Raw genomic sequence first — 22,124 nt, forward strand, 5'->3', positions numbered from 1 at the left:
CCTCTGATCCTTCTTGCGAGTGTTGATGTATTTTTTTTTTATCTGTAAAGCACATTTTAAACAGCTGTTTTTTTTCTGCTTAGATGAACATATTTGAAGTAAAGTGCTTGATATACTTTATATATAGTCCATTATCTGGGTTAGGGTCATTTAGTGTGCAATGTGTCAGTCATATCATCTCACAGTTTAACGTAATGATGTTTGGGAGTGTTTTATGCCGTAAGAGCTTATACAGAGTATTTTTATGCTTGCAGTGCCCATGACCTCAATTTCATCGCGCTTCTCACCAGCACTTACTGTTGCTAGGTTACAAAGTATGGTGGTACTTGCGCCTTCCTTCATATTGACCATTAGGTCCTTAAAATTGTTTTGCATGGTTAATGTTTTGTTTCACTCAAGACAATTTTACAAAGTGAATGAAAAAAAGGGAAAGGACTCTTGCAGCAGCTCTACACCCGGAAAAGTGTCTGGTTGCGGGAGATAAACCGTGCAAAGAAGTTCATTAGTCTTTCCTCTGCCGTTTTTGTTGATTCAGTTGATAAAGGGTCCCTCCTTGATTGATTTTCAATTAGGCGGCCGGGAGAAAGGGACATTGACGAGTGTGTCGCTGTTCCAAAAGCCTAACTATTTTCGAGTTACAAAAAAATAACTGAAACTGAGGGAGGTTTTGATCTGTGGAAGCTGATTGTTCAAAAACTGCGCTACATTGGTTTTATACAGAAATAAGGGCTATACAAAATTCTCACATTTTAAATGTATTTAAAATATCGCTAAGTATATGAATTATGTTGCTGTTTCCCATCTAGAAGAAACTGTACATGTTTTTCTTGCACTTAGCTTGTGTCTATTTCTGAGAACCAGAGTCAATGTTCTTGCATTTTACACATCATACTGATAAAGCTGATTCTGATTTTAAAAAAAGTATCATATCTAATATTTCTCAGGTGTTATATTTTGATTTTAACCTGCACTTCTAGTATTTTATGTTTTTTTTATCATGGTTTCTTGTCATTCAAAAGGTCAAATCAATAAAACATTGATCCTAAAAAAAGGTCTTGAAACACAGAGCTGAATAATTAATGACCTTCTACACAAGGGCTCTGAGAGGCAGTACATTGTGTCTGTTATCAAATCTAATTCATGTCTGTGGCCATTTAAAGCAGGTCAAGCGTTAAACTGGAATAACAATCTCCAGGAAGTTATATTGTAGATAACATCGAATGTCTGCGCTCCCATCTCTCCACGGCTCTCCGATCCAATTTGTGGAGCAAAGCTATCGAGACGGCAACACTGAGAGTGAGACCAGCCCAATGCTGGCAGTGCTATGGGCAAATGGTGAAATACAACAGGGCTAGCAGGGCAGTGTTTGTACAAGCAATTTCCCATGGGAAGAAAAAACAATCCTGCCTCCAGCACTCTCAGTCTATACTAACTTATAGTATTTCATCTCATTCTATGTTAAAAGGAATATTTTTTGCAGTTATGTAAAAAATAAAAAAAATAAACCTAAAGGATAGATTTGGATTATTATGACAGGGAAGATTTGGATTATTATGACAGGTAAGAGGTAGAAAATCAAAATTCTAGGATTTTCGGTCTCTTAGATGGAGTTGTTTTTCTACCTACATAAAGATAAGTAAGACATGTAGAACAAACAACAACAAAAAAGATAAAAATGTGATCCAGTTATGAGAAGGAAAAATTATGAATGCAGTGTTTGATTTGTGCCATTAAGTCTATTATTGTGACATCTGGACAAATGGAATCAGCAGCAGCTGTTGCAGCACGAACGTGCCACAAATAAAATGAATGTATTTTGTTTTGATGTTGTCTTCCACTTAGATGTGATTTACTGAGTGTGCTAATCTGCTCCCACATATTCTGCCCCAGGCTTTTCATTCTCTGTCCCTCCTTCTGTTGTAGAGGGTAGAAAGAAATCACACAAATAAATGGAACAGATTGCCTATCCTCTTTGTAAACAAACACACTGCTCTCGTCACTGGAAGGACTTTTAGTGTTAGAGGGCGAATAAGACTCACGTGGTGAGAAGCCAGCGAGACTGCTTGGCCAGCCCCAGGCAGGCCAGCAGGCAGATGATGAGGTCCACGATGAGGAGCAGGAGGTACATGAGCCACCTGCAAACAAACACAGATGGATATAGTTCAACTATATCATTTTTGTTAAGCACTTACATGGACTTTTTTCAATTAAGGCTCTCTCAATCAAAACAACAACTATAAGGACATAACTTTATAATGTCTTGAAGTGAAGTGACACCATGAAACTTGTTTATCTGTAATATTTAATAACCACCGTCACAATGAAAATCTGACCCGACTTACAGAAATCATGTTCATTCATCATGTTGTATATTAAAATATGTTTTTGTCAGTTATACCAAAAAAATGTCCCTCTTTTCTTCGTAAGACATGTGACAAATTCCTTCCTTTAACTGATATTTTGGTTTTGATGATCTTTGCTGGGAACATTTAAGAGAGTGTGTGTAAAGGTCAAGTTGTTTTTAGACATTTGACTTGTGAACTGTTACATGTTATACATTGAAAAATGATACTCCTGTTATGTAAGTGTAGCTCTTGTCTTAACCTCTCCTCCAAAGAGCCTTTAAACACTCACAGTTTGTCAACTTAGCTCATGCTAGCTAGCTAATTAGCTAATTTACAGTAAGCTGCTACATCCAGCATGCTTTGCTAACTAGCTTACATATAACTTAACATCATTTTATAAGTCTTGTCTTTGCAACAAATCCATGGTGGTTTAAGAGTTACAGTAAGACCAACATTAGCAGCCATGTGGTCAGAAAGTTTGACAGTAATTAGCTAAAAATGTGAACCCTGGATTCATCTAACTTTGTCAAAAAAAGACAAGGACCTATTGTTTTAGGAACTTGTGCAGGGTTGCGAGTGGTAATTTTCATCATGATGAGGCTATTTTAACCTTTAAATCTATGGGTCATGCAAGAAGAAAACAATACTGACAGGCATAGCAACAGAAAATGATTACATGAAGCACCGGGTCCATTACATGACTGAGTACAATGTTACGAGTGAAGAAAACTTTGGCTGGACTTTAAGTCCTTCACGACCTTTGACTTGAGAAACATCACTCAGAGAAAACAAGTTGGAAGCAGAAGGAGGAGAGTGTCCCACTTCTTTAAATCTTAAAACAAAATAGCTGTTTTCTGACGTGTGTGTGTGTGTGTGTGTGTGTGTGTGTGATTGTTGCTCTAGTGTACACTCCTGTCCAGTATTGCCTTGTTCATCGTGACCATCTGTTATGCGAGTGGTGGTCAGTCCTGTCCAGATGGTGAAAAATGAATGGACTCCAATCCATATGGCTGGATGTCTTTTGTTTAACCTGTCTCATCACCCTTTCGGTAATATCGATCTATAGCTCGTAAAAGTCAATCTCCCCTTTGTTTGCCGTCAGACCTCTTTTTTTCCTTTATTTCTCCACTCAGCTGGGTTTTCATCACCCTTCATCTTCTTTCCCACATCTCCCTCATCTTTCTCTTTTTTTTCCTCCTCCGCTTTTTTTCCTCTTTCTTTCATCTCCCTCCCCTCGGTGTCTTTGCCTTCAGTCCTCTTTTCCCTGCCTTGCCCTCCTCTCCCTCACCACCACCTCCTTACTGTTTCTTCCTCGTTTCATCTTTCCCCCCTCCTGGCACGCTATGGTACAAGAAGCAGGGACATCAACATGCACATGGATTCTCTGGGGTGACACAGCCACCATGTTTGTCTGTGTTATTTCAACGCAATTAGAGTCAAACCTGAGTGCAGAATAAAGACATGCAGATATGGGGGGGGTTGAATTTATGTATAATAGAAAAGTACATGTCCTCAAGAGCTTGTATCTGTGACAGGAGGAAGCAGTTCCTAATGGGCTGGTTTCAGTTTAAAGGTTGATAATGACCCTTTACTGAACCTCATCAAAGAAAGGTCAGAGATCGCAGTAATCTACAAAATGCAGACATTTGAGTTCATTGTACATTTTTCAAATTATTCCGACGATTAGTATTCAGTAAGGATGATTAGCCGTCTTTTCTTGCAGCAGTGTGGCGTTAAGAGTTTTTCAATGACTTTCTTTCTAAAAGTTAAAATCTCAAGGGTGGTTTATCCACAGTTTAAGTGAAATGACAGCAAATGCTAATTTACCCTTGGTACCATATCTCACCAGACAAAAGTTTCATATTTATTGGTAAAGTTGGAGACGTGGAGAGTCCAAAACCCGAAATCAGATGCAGATCAGTGACATAAACTTGCCATTGGCTTTGCACATTTGTACTAGTTTTTAGCCCCTATTCCAGCAATCCGATGTAAAGTCCTTGTTTTTTAATGCTTCTAAAGGTTATCTTGCAATACTTTCCTACAGAGTGAGGTATGTTGAAATTGATCCAATCTGCTTGGAAGAATGGTGCTGCACTGTTTTTTTAAATTGCAAATACATTTCATGTTATATGGTGTGAATATGTATTTTTTAAATGCTTCTGCATTCTGCACATTTCCATAGGCCGATACTAAAATATACATACTCTGTTTATGGCTCATATCTGTCGAAGAGATCTACTTCCACATGTCTGTCAGGCTCTGTAAAGAACCAAATGTTGGGCTTTCTGGCCAATGTGGCACCATTCCTGGTGCAAAAAATTTTTCCATTCCAATGTCATCTTTGTGATGAAGTTGAGTAACACAAGTAATACTGTGGGCAGGCTTGAAGAGTAAAGGACATTTTCTGTGATGAGTTTTTGATGATGCACAACACAGACAGAACCACCTTAAGCCTTTGATGTATCAAATTGAAAACAGCGGCACACGTGTACTCTCCAACCACACGCGCACACAAACTATTTATTGGAGGGTGACAAGTGATAACAAGTCCATTAACAGCTTTCAATGTCTGGCTGTCTGCTCTCCGTCTGCCTACTTCATTAGTGCTGAGCTTTTGAGGTATTGAATTATCGACAGAGCGGAGGAGTCCCATTACAGATCAATGAAAACACAGCAGCCGTCTGTAACTGCAGACGAAGAAAGACTACACAAGGACAAGAAAAAACTGACAATGGGCCTTGTTCTGCTCTATGATGCTAAGAATAGACGTTTGATAATAATGAGACGATAGAAAGTCTCAACCCACTGTAGTTAAGATGGTTGTTTCTTTGTTGATGCAATTATTGCTAATGTTTTAATAGGATAGCCCTATTTTTCAAAGTCTGCTGTGGACGTCTTTTTTCACACAAGTGGATGATGTACACAGGCAACCACATTACTTCACCTCATCCTTTTAAATACCGTGTGATATATCCAGGTCATCATGTGCAGGATTTAACAACCTACAAACAAATTATCTACTAAACTGGATGCTCAATTAAAGAACCATTCAGTGACTGCAGCTACAAAACAAACGTGACAGTGAAGGTACGTTTGCATCTCCAAGAAGCAAACATATCCTTTTAACCTTTACATTTTGGAGTTCATATACGTTTTAAATAATTGTATTCATCAGTCCTCGTTAGCCAGCATCAATATTTTACTTTAAAGACTCCAAAACAAACTGGATACACCACAGATGGCTCTGCATGCAGACGGGTCTTGTTCTCATGATAAAAATAACTGTGCTTATAAAAAATGTTCTCGTCTGATTTGCACTTAGAAATGCTTGTGTACATTTTTGCCTCCCACAAATATGTGGATGCTCTACATCTTGGAACATATTCATGGCAACAGCAAACAGACTTTAAATGTGAGAGGGGAAAAAAATCCCATATTTTGCCCTCTCTGCTCTTGCTAGGGGTCCATTTCATCTTCCCATAGCATCTTCTCATTAATCCATCAGTGTTGCAGCGTAGCATTGACATAATAACCGTCCAACACCGTACAAGAAAAACACATGTTTAATGCGTCTCTCACCTGTAGTACTCTACTTGTGCTGTTTGATCAGCAATGGCTGCCAGGTCCACTTTAGCGTCCTCCCAGTCGGGCAGCCCCAGCAGCTGTTTGATCACGTTGTCCGCCATCTGCTGCATGAACTGAAGGGTCTGCACGTAGTCGCCCCGCGTGGCGAAGATCTCATCCAACCTTGCGAGGTGCATCTGCAGGCCGCTCTTCATGCTGCCCATGGTGCCAGTCACCTGGAGGGCACAAGAGGAGTGAAGGAGGAGGAGAAGAAGATGAATGTACAATCCTGCTGCACGAAGGACTAGAATATAAACCACAAAAGTCAGAGTAGGAGTTTGGGATTATTCTGGAAATACTGAAAAAAAACAAGGAAATAAATCAAGAAAAGACAGCAGCTCATAAACTCCTTCATGGCTTTATCACATTTATTAGACGCTTATAGTCCCCAACAACATGATTGCATCATCACTTGTCCAGCACTACAGTTGTTCTGATACAACCAGTATTGGTATTAGAGTCCTTTACAGCCTCCAATACAGTTGAATGTATTGCCAAGTATGCCCTTTCAATATTCTGTCAATGCTGATCTAAAACTATGAAAAACTAATCCCCAAAATTCAACAGGTTTCAGTTCAATTGTTGCATGATTATAAATCAAAACAGAATAGTACCAAAGCCATCAAAATGTTGCACGCGAGCTAGTTCGGGCAGATGACTCAAGCTGCATTGACCTGGTCATTCCACACCATCAACGTCTATTAAAACTGACCGATCTCCCACTGCTCTTTCATTGCCAGTGCTGCTCTGAACCAGTACTGCTTTCGCTTTTCAGCTCCACCACCACTCCAGCATCCACCTGTCTGGGCACCTCACGGGTGATTCATTCAGAATCTCATCAATCCTCCAATTTCTGCACGTCAAATGGATCCTTGAGGAGTGGTGAGGTTGAAGCCTGGATGACAAACACAATCTATATTTTGCTAGAATGAACATTTGAAACCATGACACGTTTGTCTGACTGAACCATTTATATGTTTTGTTATGACACTACTTAATGCTAGGTTACGCAAGATTGGCCATCATTGAAGTCTAGGTATCCAAATGTGTTTCACGAAAGGAAAAATGGGCTTAGGATGATAACCAATTACCTGCAAAACTAATGACTACCATCTGCTACAGCTTTGTTCCATCACTCCTTGTTTCAAGCACATGTAAGCATTTTCACAAGCCAATCTAAAAACAATTGCCAGCCATTGTGCAACACAAGCCTCAAGAGCTGGTTCATTTTAAAATAAACCAAAAAAATAAAAAAATAAACTCTTCGCCCGCAAAAAAAGAAGAAGGGGGGGGGGGGGGGGGGATTGAATACGTTTCTGTTTTCTACACACGTATTACGTGAGCTTGGAGTGAAATGCTGTGCAGAATTCTGCTCATGTGTGGATGATTTTGGTTGACTTCTTTCCCCAGAATCAGTGTCCAGAGGTGATATTAACATGAGGCTGCTCTGTGCTGCCAATCAGCAGTAGAGTCGAGACAGTGTGGTGGAGCTTGAATACTGAGAGTGGGTTGTTGGTGAAGAGGGTCCATTTTGAGCAAACAGTTCAGCTTGGAAAACATCCAAAACTTAAGAGCCTGGAGGTGAAATAATGGATTTGCTTTTGCTGGAGTTTTTCCATTCCATCGTTGCTGTTTTTGTGTGTGTGACTTTTATACAAATTGATAGCTCACTAATGAACCGGATAGTTTGTTTACTCATTTCAGCCATGTAATCATATGGTGACTAATCTAGTCCCTGGAGGGCAGATTGGGATTCTCTAAGGCAGACAACAAACCAAAAGAATACAGGCATAGCAATTTATTTTTCAGAATTTTTTTTGACATTTTTCGGTCAAACACAGCAAGTTCAGATTTTACGTTTGGAGTGAACCTTTTCCTGTATGGGCTCTAACCATTTCCTTTGCTTAATTACTCCGTTGTTTTTCTTGAAGGGAGAAGTTGTTTACAAGGGAATGTCGTTCACTGAGATGTCCTGCTATTTGATGATCAAAAAGGCTAATTAATGCTTTCATACAGCTCTGGGTACTTGGCATTCACAGGAGAGAAAACTCATATTGTTGTCGTGTTTGTCAGGGATTGAGTTTGCTGAAGCTGAGGCAAGGAGAGGTTTGGGGGTGGGGGATGGGATGGGGGGGGAGTAATTAGTTGGGTTTGCATTCAGCACACAACAAACGGCCCACGAATAAGCCTGAGAGTCTACAGCCTGTGGAGCGCTATTCTTGGGAACAAATGTCCTTGAGCCGGCGTCGCAGAGCAAAGATGCTCAAAGGGACAATGCTAAGTTTGATGTGAGTGTTGAGTCTTGAATGTTGAGCAAGAAATACTTATCAGGTCCAAGTTCACAGTTGAGTCTGTTGGTATCCACATTATGCTTATCAGCTCTAAATAAGAAGGAAAGTTTGATAGGAATTCCACTGCGGTTTGTAACTACTTTTGGACCCTGGGCACAAATACATAAATGTCACATTTTTTCCCTCCCAGTGTTCAGATATCGGACACAAGACTTTAAACAGGGGGGCTGGCATGTCAAAGGTACAATTAACTTCTAATAGATAGATAGCGAGATTCATTATCGACCCTGAGGGAAATTTATGTAATATACAGAACCTAAGCGTATTGTCTGGTTTTGGTAAAGTGTAGGACATTTCATAGGGGCTTTATAATTGAAGTAAGTGATGACAATTGTACTTTAATAGTCTCCAGAATCACATGAAGAACCTGCACAGAGTGGCTTGTATATTTTTTAAGAAAACAACAGAACCTTACAAAAGCCTTTCACTGAGCTCACGTTCACAGGCCTGGGGTGCTCTGTAGTTTGCTATCTGATCACTCAGTCACTCTCACACTGAGCAGATGAAAACCACAGATGAGAAATGCAGGCTCGTATCTGATATTTGCCTCGTGTGTGAGAATCTTATCTGTAATGCCTGGGGAGACATCCAGTCCTGCTAATCTCTCCTCGTCCTTGCCTGGGTCTGATCCACATCATGTAAGTGATCTGCACAGATCAAGAAGATACGATTCCCAGTCGCAGTCTTTCTTGTCTTTATCTCAAGTCTGATGTTTTGAGGCCATGGAGAAGCATTCTCTGCCTTACAGGTTTTTTTTTCTCCTGAACAAGCAGTAGAATGGGTTTTATGCGTGCGACTATTTTACAGTGGGATATTCTTCTCTTCGTGCCAGAGGGTAATAAACAAACAAAAACCATGACAAATCATGAAAAATGACTGCTGTGACAAATGACAAGAGGCCTTGGGCTGAAAACATGACAGAGTTGTCAAATATCAAATGTGTATTCCAGCTTAAAGAAAGGGTAGCACATACATATCAACGGGAATTATGTAAAGGTTCTGGTTTACACGAGCATGCATTCATTTGTAGGCAGCGTGGGAGTTGGTAAAGTCACGTAGTCTCCCATCTTTCTCCTTGCCTCATTGGCTCCATTATACAATGATTCAAATCTTATCTATAATTACACATACAAATTTGGGATTCATTAATTCTGTCATTCAGAGAGGCTTAAAAAAAGCCACGGCATTAAAACAGACCTGAGTACTGGAATGATGCATGACAACCAATTGAATTATAATTCACATCAGACCATATACTTTGTTCTTAGACTTAATTGTGCAGGAAAAGGGTATTGAGTCTTTGGTCTTTTTTCAGAAAGTCATTATAATACTGTCTCTCAGGCTCTAGAAAATAAAAAGTTTCACATCCTTCTCTGAAATTGGAGCCATTTGGGATTTGTGACATCGTCTTGGGGGGAATGATGATGCTTGAAAAAGATGGATTTGGGAGCAAGAAACAGAGGTGCAAACCTCCTAGAGATTGTCGATCTCAGAGTCAGGACAGGAAACGGCTTGCTAAAGTCTCAGAAAGGCTGCAACAGAGCTATCCATCAACAAGTTCATTAGGGGCTCATTTTAGCGGTTCAGCAAGGATCCAATAATCACTTTCACACTACTATGTACTGTTCTGGTAATTCCTTCATGACTGATAACGAATGTATCATTCAAAAAATAACAAAGGTTTGGACATAGGATTAAGCCTCTTTTCCTGGTCTTAGTCCTTGTCCGTGTTTGACGGTGGAAAGCCTTTCCTTAATTAAAATTGAATGAGGGAGCTAGAGCGTGAAATGGAACATGGATCTGAAGTGCCTCGGCCGCTTATTCAGCCCCAAAGATAGAGACCATCTTTAATGCTGTGTAATGAAGCTCAGCAGAACATCTCTTTAAAAATATATTCTTTCCCCCCTTCTTGTTTCTGTCTTGACTGTCTGGGTTCCCTCAGAACTTTTTTTTGGACTGCAGGGAGACTTACAGGTGTTTATGAGTTTTTTGATGAAACCATTGGTTATCAATAAATAACCATGGGTTATTGTTGTGGAGACTTAAGATATCAAATCAATGAACCTGGTTGGTATAACCGGCCCTGCTTTGATCTGCCATGACAACAGGTTATGTTAAGTAGAACAGTAGCTTTCTCCCGTACACTTCTTTTTGGAGGATCTAAAGGGACTAAATCAAAAGCATCAGCTTCTGTCAAAACATTTTTTTTTTCCTCCATTTCTCCTGAAAACGTAGAAGCTTTGCTTGGTTTAGTTTAACTTCCTGGCTCAGCAGCCAATAGGCAGGTGGTTTGGATGCACTTCACAGCACTCCACGAATTCATACATACATCGCATTCATGACTGATTCATCAGACATACATATTAATGAACATTTTAACTTCCGTCTATAATAAATGAACTTTCTTTAAACCTTGTTTCTTGTGTGATTCCCCTTTTTTGTCACTTACAGTACTTTGAGCCACTTAGTGACATGAAGTATGTTAAGGTGTTACATAACAGTGGAAACACCCATCTATACTGTATCTACATGAAAGCTTCAAGGAGATACTTACATAACTTGTATCCTTCAACAGGGTTCTTCCAACACAACAAATGAATAGTTTTGGGTTAGGGTTAGTGTATAATGGTGCACTCCATGGATGACGCTCAATCCTGCCATGGATATCATGTTCATGCAGTCCCAATATTTCTTATTTTCAGATGATTTTAAACTTTGGAAAGTGTAAGTTTGTGTTAATGCTCTGTTTTGTCATGAAACCCTCCGATGATGTCAAGCGTTGAACCATTAAACTTGAAACTTCGAGGTCACTGTAACCGACATGGGAAGAGAAATAATGCTGAACTTCATATCAAAAAACCTTTGCCGTAGGCAACATGAGCAGAACCCCAATGTAGCCTTTGCAGTGAACATAAATCCAGCAAAGTCTATTTGATCTGATCTCCCACTCATTCTAGGTATATTTAGACACAGACAAGTTAATGAAAAAAGACGCACAGCATGATGGCTCAGCGATTTGTCGCCTCAAAGGAAGAAAGTCTGAACTCCACCTGAGCGAAGTGGGACTGGCTGAAGTTTGAAAAACTCCCAATGTGAAAGCAGGTTTTCTCCAATCGAATCAAATATAATTCCAGCCACATGAGGAATACTTAAATCATTCCAGTATTTAGACAAAGCTCACTATGTTAATGGTGTAGAAACGTGCACGTTTATAATTAGGATATGGGCCGACTTCCAAACCGTGATGGAGTTCTGGCCAAATGCTCAGCGACTGACCCAGACATCGACCCAGTCCGCTGGGTGACTGCTGGCTGCCAAAACTCACACACAACCCGCTTTTCCAAACAATAGAGTTATTATTAGTGTGTCGAAAGACTTCAAATGTCACAACAGTCCCATTACACCATGGATTAAATATCTCAGTTGGCCAGTTTACAGACTTTTGCAGCCCTTTTTTTTTTTTGCATCTCTGTTGAAGGCAACGTGTTGTAATTGCAGCACACTTAGTATTCAAGTGCTTCGTGAAATTCACATGAAAGACTGAGTGTGTTTCTGTGTGAATAGATGTGTGTGTGTGTGTGTGTGTGTGTGCGTAAACACATCATAAGAATATATTCCAGACTGTAACTAATCAAGGCTCAGCAGAGGCAGAGTAAAAAAGCATCTCCTGATAATGAGTCTAACAGCTTTCCTTTCCTGTCTCTTACACTGAGTCTTTAGAGCCGGACTCACTTCTCAGCCATCTCGAATCAAGGCTAAAAGGCATTTGTGTGGGCCAAATGGCAGCGAGGCCTTCATTGTCGACGCTTTCAATACAGATTTCAATCTGGACCCTGCCAATCAGACAGGCCGGCATTGCTGCTTGTCCCTCCCTGTCAAACGGCTTTGTCTCCCGGCCTCATGGTTGATTAGGTGGGGGGAGACTGGGAACTGTGTGTGGCACACTGGGCTCTTTGTCCCACTCAAGAACTAGACTCCTCAACAGTCCATAGATGCCTGCAATGAACTCACTCATGCACATGCACTGACACACACACACACACACACACACACACACACACACACACAAATGTGGGCACTCACACACTGAAATAAAGGCCACCATGTCCAATCATGTGTTTGCATGAGTTCACACATCCTAGAGGGAAACTCTGACAAGCTTTCAAATGAGCCAGAAGTTAATGATTTATTTCCTTTTTGCTAATAAGACTTGAGAGTTGACATTGTTAAATGCTTTAGCAGAATAAAAGGAGACAATTGTTGAATGATTCACACAATCTAGAGACATGTCTGTCCCTTATAATTCAGAAAACCCAACCGTAACTCATTAAAAGGAGTAAATCAAAAAGAATTCTTTGAACGCGATGGTCATGGTTTATGCTAGCTGGTTGATGCACGCCACAGGAGAACTAATCCCAGCTGACAATCTACAGCAGCCCTACAGATCTTACTACATCTGTAATTGCAGACCTCTTACATGTTTCCACTTTAAATCTTTCATAAAGTGCATCAATAAGAGCCTGACAGCTAGGAACTGCTCGCCAGGAAAACCAGAGACAGTTTTCCCTCATCATTAGCGTGTGAAGTCTTAACACAGTCCCGCAGTAAGTGTGCCGTGGTATCTATACTCTCTCAGCAAAGTGTTTATTACTGAGGCCACATTAAGTCACAGCAGTGAGTGGTTCACATACCACCACATTAATCTCCATTAACACAGATGGAGTCTTAATCCCCACTCTCCGACAGAAAGTTAGCCAGAGTTCCCTCCTGTGCTGACACCATCACCGGACACAAACGTTGCTCATCATACATCGGGACAACACACAGCTTATGTTCACCCATATTTCATCACGAAAACCCCACTGAACATCTTTGATTACAGTTTACAAGCAAGTCTCAAGTCATTCAATAAATGTCCCAATTTGAATCCTGACACAGCGAAAAGTGTCCAGAGTCAAGTTTAAAATAAGGCTCTACGAATCTCAAGGTAATCATTCGAAACTTTAAGGTTAGTTTCATGGCAATCTGGAAAGTCCCACATCTGAAACCACTAGTCAATAATCAATGACCTGGTCGATCTAAACTGGTCCAAAGGACACAGCTCAAATCGATGTCTACAAGTCTCAAGATGTTCTTTACAAGTATCAAGACAAGTCTTAAAGGAATCTGTAGAAGTCACCTCTACAATTGAGTATAAAGTCAACTCAAGCCTTAGAAATATATTCTGTGTAGCCTGGAAATCCCTCCAAATCCCCCAGGAGGACCTGGAAGACGCTGTCTGGGCTGACTTACTGCACTCGCTTCCAACGCGACCCGACCTCCGATCAGTGGAAGAAAATGGATGGATGGATGGATGGATGGATGGATGGATGGATGGAGGTCTGAAGTCAAGTTGATCTTCACAAGCTATACAACAAGTCCCAGGTCAAGTATTAGGTCAATCTAAGAAGATCTCAGGCAAGGCTTTGAAGTGACTTCTTTTGTGAACCCGTCTGATTCAAACCAAAACATGGGTACGAGCTAAGTCATATCCGGATTAGTCTCAAATTGCACCAATATTGCTGAAATGTAATTCATTTTTACTATTAATAAAACTTGAAAATATACTTTTTCAAAAATGTTTGACAGAAACATCAAGAGGTAGAAGTAGAAAATCCCACTACTCTTCAAGTAGAAAAAACCGTACCATCATCCGTTTGAAATGTTCCAACAGAGAGAGCTACATTTGGGGGTTGTGTGTGTGTGATGTGTGTCTATTCAGACGGCAGTCGAGGCTGATAAAAATAGAAACAGATCACACACACACACACATACTGAGCTAAAGTGAGCACAAGAAAGACACGGGACGATTCTTTTATTCTGAGGAGGCCACAGCGGGCCCAGGAGAAGGTTGAGCCGAGAGAGAGAGAGAGAGAGAGAGAGAGAGAGAGAGAGAGAGAGAGAGAGAGAGAGAGAGAGAGAGAGAGAGAGAGAGAGAGAGAGAGAGAGAGAGAGAGTGTGTGTTGTCTGTCTGGGGGGAGAAAGACTCGTTGTGTTGAGAAGCTTTCAAATTGTGTGTAGCAGTAAGAAGCCATAAAAGAACCATAAAAAAACATTTAAAGGCATACTAAATTGAGTCCTCGGGGCTTTCCTCCTCTGTTGTGCGTCTGTGTGCATCACAAACAGCTTCTTCTTCTTCTTCTGTTTTCTCTCTGAGCTGTTTGTTTCTACCTAGATGGCTCTATAAACTTCACGTGAAACTGAAAATGATCTGGTTGTAAGCTAGCTTATCGCCCTTCAACTCTTGGACACGTTCATCATCAGACGCTAATGTTCCACCTACCAGACTGTCCACTCCGCCCAGAGTGTGATTGGCGTTGTACAGGGAGTAGGTCAACTGGTACACGCCATCATTGGTCTCACTGTTGCCATAGAAACCCACACCCACTGCGACGCTGCAGAGAGAGAAGAGACATGGGAAGACGGGTGAGCCTTTGTTAAATTAATGAGAGGAGCAGAGCACAACAGCAGCTCTGTGTGGCGTGTAAATCAAATATGTACGAGGTGAGGTCCTCGTCTGTCACCGGACTCAAAGTTTGCCAGCTTTAAAAATAATAATAATATAACCATTGTTTGGAAAGAGAGTCCATCATGAACCTATAAATCAGGGTCGTGGTTCTTCTTCTGTAACATTATGTCATCCTACGAGAGGCACAGAGAGACCAGGAATATGAATGATGAGTGTTGTTCTTCGACACCTTGGTATTTGTGAATTTGCTATCATCATCATGTCCATCAAACTGGACTTTTTTGACAACCAAGAAGAAAAAACAAATGTAATAAAAGCACTTTGGAATTCTCCCTATCCAACGGCACAATTTTTTTTCTTTTTTTTTCTTCCGTCAAGTAAATAGATATTTGTCAAGGTAAACACAGTCATCCAGGCAGAATGAGTGACAGTGGATTGGAAAGGCATGCTTACTCTGTCTTTATGCACAATTAAGGTTGTAGGAGGGATACAATTACAGTTTGTTCTTCCGTGAAATGTTTGCGCTGCCAATTCAAACACCATGTCAAACTCCTCGCTGTAGTTCTCAGAACAATAAGAGACTGAAGGAGAAATCTGCCGACAGCATGTGTGGTAGAAATGTTTACACACCTCAACTGTAAACGGATTTCTGCAGCAGACGAAACCAATAAACTGGATCTATTGAGCTGCCGAGGCTGCAGGAAAACTGTTTCCGTTTCTCTGCTTAATTATGCAAACTAAACTCTTTGAACCGGGAATTATACAACTCGGTGTATTGGAATGCATCGTCTCAGATGTATTTTGCATATTCCCTCATCCGAAGGTTTTATTTGTTCAGCTGGAGCATCGGCACCGCGGGAAACAATCACCCACATAAATTCACACTTTTCAGTAGCCTCTCTGAGCTTCGTGTCATATTGTACTGCCAAAGGATGAAGTTTGAAAACATAGCTTCTAAATGGTTCACACACACACACACACACACACACCAAAAATAAAACCCAGTGAGGACATAAAATGCTTTTATTTAACATGTTCCAACAAAATGTGAAGGTCCTGGGACTCTGGCCAGAGTAAAGAGCTGAAGGTCTCACTGGTAAACAAATAAACAAACAAACTTTCCCAATGCCAAGTTTCCCCGCCTAGAGGCTTCCTCTCCTGGGAGGACAGTGTTAGTGTTATATCAAACAGGAAGAGCAGGACCCTAAAAGCCTACTGCACCCTTCTGGCCAATCACAATCGTTGCTGAGAACTTTGTCACCATGTAACCATGATTTTTACCAAACCATTTTCAAGCTAACAACTTTCTTTCTTTCACTTTCAGCTTCCTATTTCACCTATGTAGCCATTAAGCTAACTGCTTGCTGGTTTTATTAACGTTAGGTACACTGTGTTCATGTGTTAAAGATAACACAAGACAAGTTTCATTTTGTGAGTTCTGACCTATAAACTTTCCACTTATAGGCTGAACCCCAAGTGACAGGTGGGAACCCCCTCGTGGATGCCACAGCTTTCCCATCTTTAAACGAACTCCAGATCAAGGCCAGGGCACGTCAGGTCAGCACCAAAGGGAAAGTAAGCAGGAGTCAGCCTAATTAATACTTTGTAGAACATCTTTAACCTTGTTGATTTCTCCCTGATGTTCTGGATGAGTGTTAAGAAGAGGAGAGAGGATATAAAACCATGGTGAGCAGTGTTGCCTGCTGCCTCTTTACCTGGAAGCCCCAGAGCTGAGAGTCAGAGTGATGCTGATCACAGGAGGCGCATAAACAAAGGGTCTATTTTGCTCATTTGAGGAACAAGGCCACAGTCTCATTAAATGAGCCCCTGCAGGTAAACCACCCACTTTGCAAGTTTTAACACCATTTCTAGGGAGAAGCACAGTAAAAGAGGAGTACATTAAACTTAGAGTTATAAAAAAAAAGAATATCGATGTATATTAGAGACAAGAAAAGAAAAAACTAACTCGTGGATTCGTGGAAACCTTGGCAGAAAAAAAAAAGTAAAAAAAGATTTTTCTTGCTTCATTTAAAATCACACTTTAGACACTTTTGTTAATTCAATAATGTATGTTTCTCTTACATGAGTCTTATTTTTTCTTCAAGAAATGGGCTCTAAACAGACGAAACCTAAAATTGAAAAAACTGGACTCAAACGTAAAAGTCTCCGAAAAATGTGTTTTCTTATTTTAAAACACGTAACATGAAAAAGTTGAAAAAATGTCTTGAAGTTGTTCGGCAGACTCATAGGCTAGTCTGTGGCCTGATTCATGAATAAAACGTGTGTTTTGCTTTAGCTGTGTGAGTGTGATTGATGGTGTACAAACGGATGGTTGTGAAGAAAATACGTGAACGTGTGAATTGTTCTGAATGTAAAGGGAAAAACGAGCGAGTGAATCGCTGTCATTTAGAAACGGCATGTACGCTTGAATGGAGTGATATTTTTTTTTAATGAATCATTATGCAGCTCTAGTTGGAACTAAGAATCATTTCTTTAAACAATGAAAATACTTTCTAGAGTAGAATCTCATTAAAGTAAGAAAAAAGGGGGAACACTGTGACGTGTGCAAAGGGAGAGACTTCCTGCTTTTTTTCCTTTTCTTCCCCTCTTCCTCTTTCGGTGCCTCCACTTCCTCCGTGCTGCTCCCTGAATTATCTACGGTCTAATTCAAAGAGAAAGGACATCATAGATTTGAGCAGGCATGTCCTGAGCAGAGGTCCAAACTGTCACGTTGATAAATGACAAAGTGGATAAAGGACGTTGAGGGGAATTCGGAAAAGGAACCAAAAGCATCAGCCTGCAGCAAATTAAAAAAGAAAAAGGAAAACTGCCCACAGCTACTACAGTGTGAATAGAATCAGACAGGTTTGAATATTTAAGCTTTTGCCCTAAATCGGCAGCAATGACTCTCCTGAGATAACAAATATAGACACATGAATTTTAAATTCTGAATTCTCAGCGAGGACCAAACCAAAAAAAAAAAAAAGCCCTTAAAATAAAACACAACCAGCTGCTTTATAAATGTTTCATAGAAAGACTCCAGGAAAACTTCTAAAAAAGCCTGTTTAAGGCAGAGATGCAAAAACAAGTTATTTATGGTCAATAGCTAAAAATTGTTTACCCCCAAAAAAGTGTATAATGTCTTTCAAACACCCGAGGGCAACTAACAACTTGTGATTTATTATCAGACATCCTACACACACTAAGGCCCAATCCAAAACTGATGCTAAACAGTTTATCCTTCTTTTAGATGCCAAACACACACCTTTACTAGATATTCATTGTGCTTTCACACACACAACACAAAAAATAATTTTTGGGGGGGTGGGCTGCATGTGTGAATTTCTCCTGCTGGCCACCCAGTACATTTTTTCCATGTAACTTGACGGTGAGCTGATGTGTGGACGCAGTAGCTAATATTCAGGAAAACTTCTGGATTTGAAATGACACTGCATCGTTATGTTTTCTGTTCGTTAGCATGTTCTGTTTGTTTAAGCTGTGGATCAGTGAAATGACACATAGCATTGGTATGAAGGCAAACATCGTCACAATAATGCTGCACTCTTTTGTTCTTACGCAAAGTTCCTCTCTGTGAAGTGCACGTGTGAACATCCCTCTCTGGGAAATTTCAGGGGCCTTCGGCTACACATTTTCCATAAATCTAAAAGCAGCTTTTATTTGTCCTGGAGAGGATAATAACTTCCAGTGAGCCACTTGTAACTGAAATAACGTTAGTTAAGCTCCTTTCAAGTATATTGGAGACAATGTCATTGCCTCTTACAATGGAAATATTTTAATCTATCAGTCCAAAGCACGTAGTCCAGGTACTTAATCTAAACTCTGGAATAACAGGAAAAACATAAGACTCCATTGTACAGATTCAAACTGAACAAGTTTGAGTAACACAAACAAACAAACAGCTTCTTGTCTAATTACCAAACTCTATTTGGCCCATTGTGGACTGGCTACTAGCATTGTCATTCAAGTCCTTGTGTCTATTTTATAACTATGTTTACATGCCTTTCTAATTACCTTTAAAAGAAACAAAAGAAAAACCAAAATGTAAACTGTAATCCATGTGCAATCTGTTTCCCAAAAACTACAATATTGTAGGTTTGCAAATTATGCTGAATTGGATTTTAAAAGTGCATTATGTAACTCTCACACCCAGTGTTTAAAATGAGTACTGCAGTCTGAATTCAAACATTGAAGAGAGAAGTCTGCCCCCTCCTTTCGTATAGTGGGTGTGCACACAGGTTCCCACGTCCCTGATACTGTAGCTTCAGTATTTAGCCAGCGAGGTCTCAAAACTTTTCTGTGTTCTAACCTCTCTCCGATGTTCAGAAAAATCTCCAATATTTATTTAGCTTTACCACATTTCTGGTTGTGAAACTTTTTTGGAAAATGCTGAGGCTTTTTAGGTCGGGTCAGATGTATCTGAACCAGTGTGCATGCTGGCTTACATCGCTACAACACCTGTTGGTGGCCTGGCAAAGTCTAGACGTCCTCGGCAGGAGCAGTGAAGTCAGTTACAGTACAGTATAATCACAGTGTAATCACACATGAATGTGCTTCACCAGGCAGCACTCCAAAACACAGCTGAGTGACATCTGTTCTGTTTTCACCAGTGTTAATTGGGATGGACATCACAGCGAATCAGCTTCAGCTTCTGTCAAACATCATTAGAGACGGAGGACGACGGGGAGGAAGAAGGGACTAAGTTTAGAAAGCGAGGGGGTAATAAAGGATACAGGAAGACAGAGTAAGGGTAAACCAGAGGAACAATCTGGACTGATGGGATTAAAATGAAACCCGTTTTCCATTTCCCAGGTTCAATGTAAAAATCTGCTGGGAGATCACTCCGATGTATCCAGTAGATTGACACGATTAAATATCGGAATCCAATGAAGGAGAGCTAATTTCCCGCAGGATGTTTTCCGCCTACCTCATCCATCTCTCAGTATGAAGTCTAACAACTTATCAAGTCCAACCACGTAAGCTCTTCAGATTTACTCCGGACGGCAACATGTCACTCTAATGGGATTTCCATCTATAAATAAACAAAACTGAATTTTCAAATGTAAGCACATGATACCTTTTAAAGCACTGATGGGTTTTTGGGTTGGTTTTTTTTACAGAGTTTAAGACGACAGAAGTTACAACTGAAAGTCTGAGCTGCATCTAAGAAGAGAAAAAGAAACAGACAGAAATAATCTCGTAAAGTAGGAGGGAACTTTGCAGAAGTTGCCAACTGTGACACTGTCAAGGAAGTGAAACTAGATTTAACTTAATTTCCTCTTAGACATAGTAAAGTCTTTGGAAAAATACCCAGCAGAATGTTGTGCGTAATCAAGTTTTTTATTTAGGCTTTTTTGTATTTATTGACGGCTGAGTGAGTGATAAAGGAGCCACAAGTTGGATTCGAACCGAGGCCGCCCGTTGGGAGGAGGACGGCCTCGGGGACCTGCAACCTGCGTTAATGTTTTTATTACTACCTGCTTCTTATGTCTTTGTCTATCCTGTGCATTGTATCGTCATGTCTCCCCGTCTCCTACATAGTATTGTTGCTCTTGCTTTGTTTTTTCTTGATTAGACATTTAAATCAAAGACTTCCTGAAGACGTCATGATTGATCTGCTGCTCAGACTGTCTCTGTTGAGTTTTGTAACATTTTTTTTCAGGTTTAAACTTGTTGTTTGAGCACTGGTCCAATTTAAGAACATTTAATCCTATATTCACAGATTTGCTTTGTGAGATTACAGATATGTACATCAGATTTTTTTGTTTTTAACCTGGCCAATCACAGAACAAAATGGGTACAGACTTTCTAAAAGCTGTAATTTTTATTGAAACTATATCAAACATTAAGGAAAGTCAGCCCGAGGCCATGGACATAAAGCACATCTTGTTCTTATTTACTAAAAATATTTGCCGCTTCTAAACCAAAAGGACTGAAGGCTGAGAGACATTTTTTTCCAAAGGGTTTCAAATCTAATCCCCAAACAATTCAAAAGGGTTTTTAATCCAACAATCTGTCAAAATGCAACAAGACTTCAATGTATTGTTTGTCATTTAGTGTGTGATTACATAACAGTGCCCACGTCCCCTCAGTCGTCAGCTAAGCCATTTTCTCCTCTTCTAATTCTGATCTCACCTCTTTAATCTTTAAAGCGAGGAGGACTGCCACTTTGGAGTCTCTCTGTGTTGTAAGACATGTAAATTATTAATTATAGCGTAATGAAGAAGTTGTGGAGAGCAAAAAGCCATTTGCAGCTGGTGATGGAGAGAAACCTCTGAATAAATGTGACATCTCAGTAAGTGTTTTATCACATTTGCTTTTGCACTCTTTTTTGATTATCAAATCAAATGTATCCTCGTGCTTTTAGCAGTCGGTGTTGAAATTTGAAGACAAATGTGTTATATAAGTATTATTTAAACAAGGCGTTGCTTTTCATTCTTTTCTATTCACACAATTAAACTTAATTTACTTAAAAGTTCAAATAATCCCAGTTCAATTATTGGTTATTAGTTGTTGACTGAATTGAAGTAGTGGGAGGAGTCACTGTGACGTCATCCATTGGTTTGCTGACTACCGTTTGTAGCCGAGGATCTGGCTTTAACGCTGTCAAAATTTTCACCCTGACTTAAAATTTTGGCTTTCTAACATCCAGCTCATTTGAAAGATTTTGGGAAATGTTCAGTAGTTTTGTGCATGTGTGAAAACAGCTCAAGAGTCTACACCCACAGTCCGTATGAAGAAGACAAGCTTTAAGGATAACTTACAAAACCCTGACATGGCTGTGTGCTTCCATTTAAAAATTACCCTCCTCTGAAATAAGATAGATGTACAATAATGCTTGAAGCTTAATCTAATACTGCTCACTGGTTGCTAAACATGACTCGTCACATGGTTGGCAGAAGTATCTACTCCTCTGGCTACAAACTCGATTAGCTACTTTGTGGGGGAGAGCACATCTCATTGACTGACTTAATTTATCCTAATTTGTGATGTAAGCGCTAACACTGCATCAGTCCGGGCGTTTTGAGGAGCTTTAGATCCGGCTGCAAGTGGATCTTTTCCAGTGTTGTTAAAGGGATTTGCTTGTTAATGATTTGAAGTCATATTTAAAGCTCAATGTGAATGTTCGACACATCAGAATACTGTTCCCCGAGTTTCAGAAAATGTTTGATTCGAGTAAAAGTTATGAAATCTGTGTGGCAGCTTGCGGCAACAATACTGCATCATTTATCTTTATTCCAGCTAAATATAATATGACATCAGGATAGTTTCGAGTTC

At 40.1% G+C, this 22,124-nt stretch overlaps 1 protein-coding gene across 2 annotated transcripts in view; it reads right to left on the minus strand.

Moving 5' to 3' along the window:
• ttyh2 (tweety family member 2) overlaps nucleotides 1-22,124 on the minus strand; it is a 61,337-nt gene that overhangs the window by 21,036 nt on the left and 18,177 nt on the right. For both annotated transcript variants that reach the window (XM_079333987.1, XM_079333988.1), the window contains exons 3-5: nucleotides 14,643-14,754; nucleotides 5,925-6,145; nucleotides 2,040-2,135 (exon numbers count right to left, since the gene is read on the minus strand). In XM_079333987.1, coding sequence (XP_079190113.1) covers nucleotides 2,040-2,135; nucleotides 5,925-6,145; nucleotides 14,643-14,754 — 429 coding nt within the window. The remainder of the gene's footprint in view (nucleotides 1-2,039; nucleotides 2,136-5,924; nucleotides 6,146-14,642; nucleotides 14,755-22,124) is intronic.

Source organism: Symphodus melops, assembly GCF_947650265.1.
Source record: "Symphodus melops genome assembly, chromosome: 21".
Classification (NCBI taxonomy): Eukaryota; Metazoa; Chordata; class Actinopteri; order Labriformes; family Labridae; genus Symphodus; species Symphodus melops.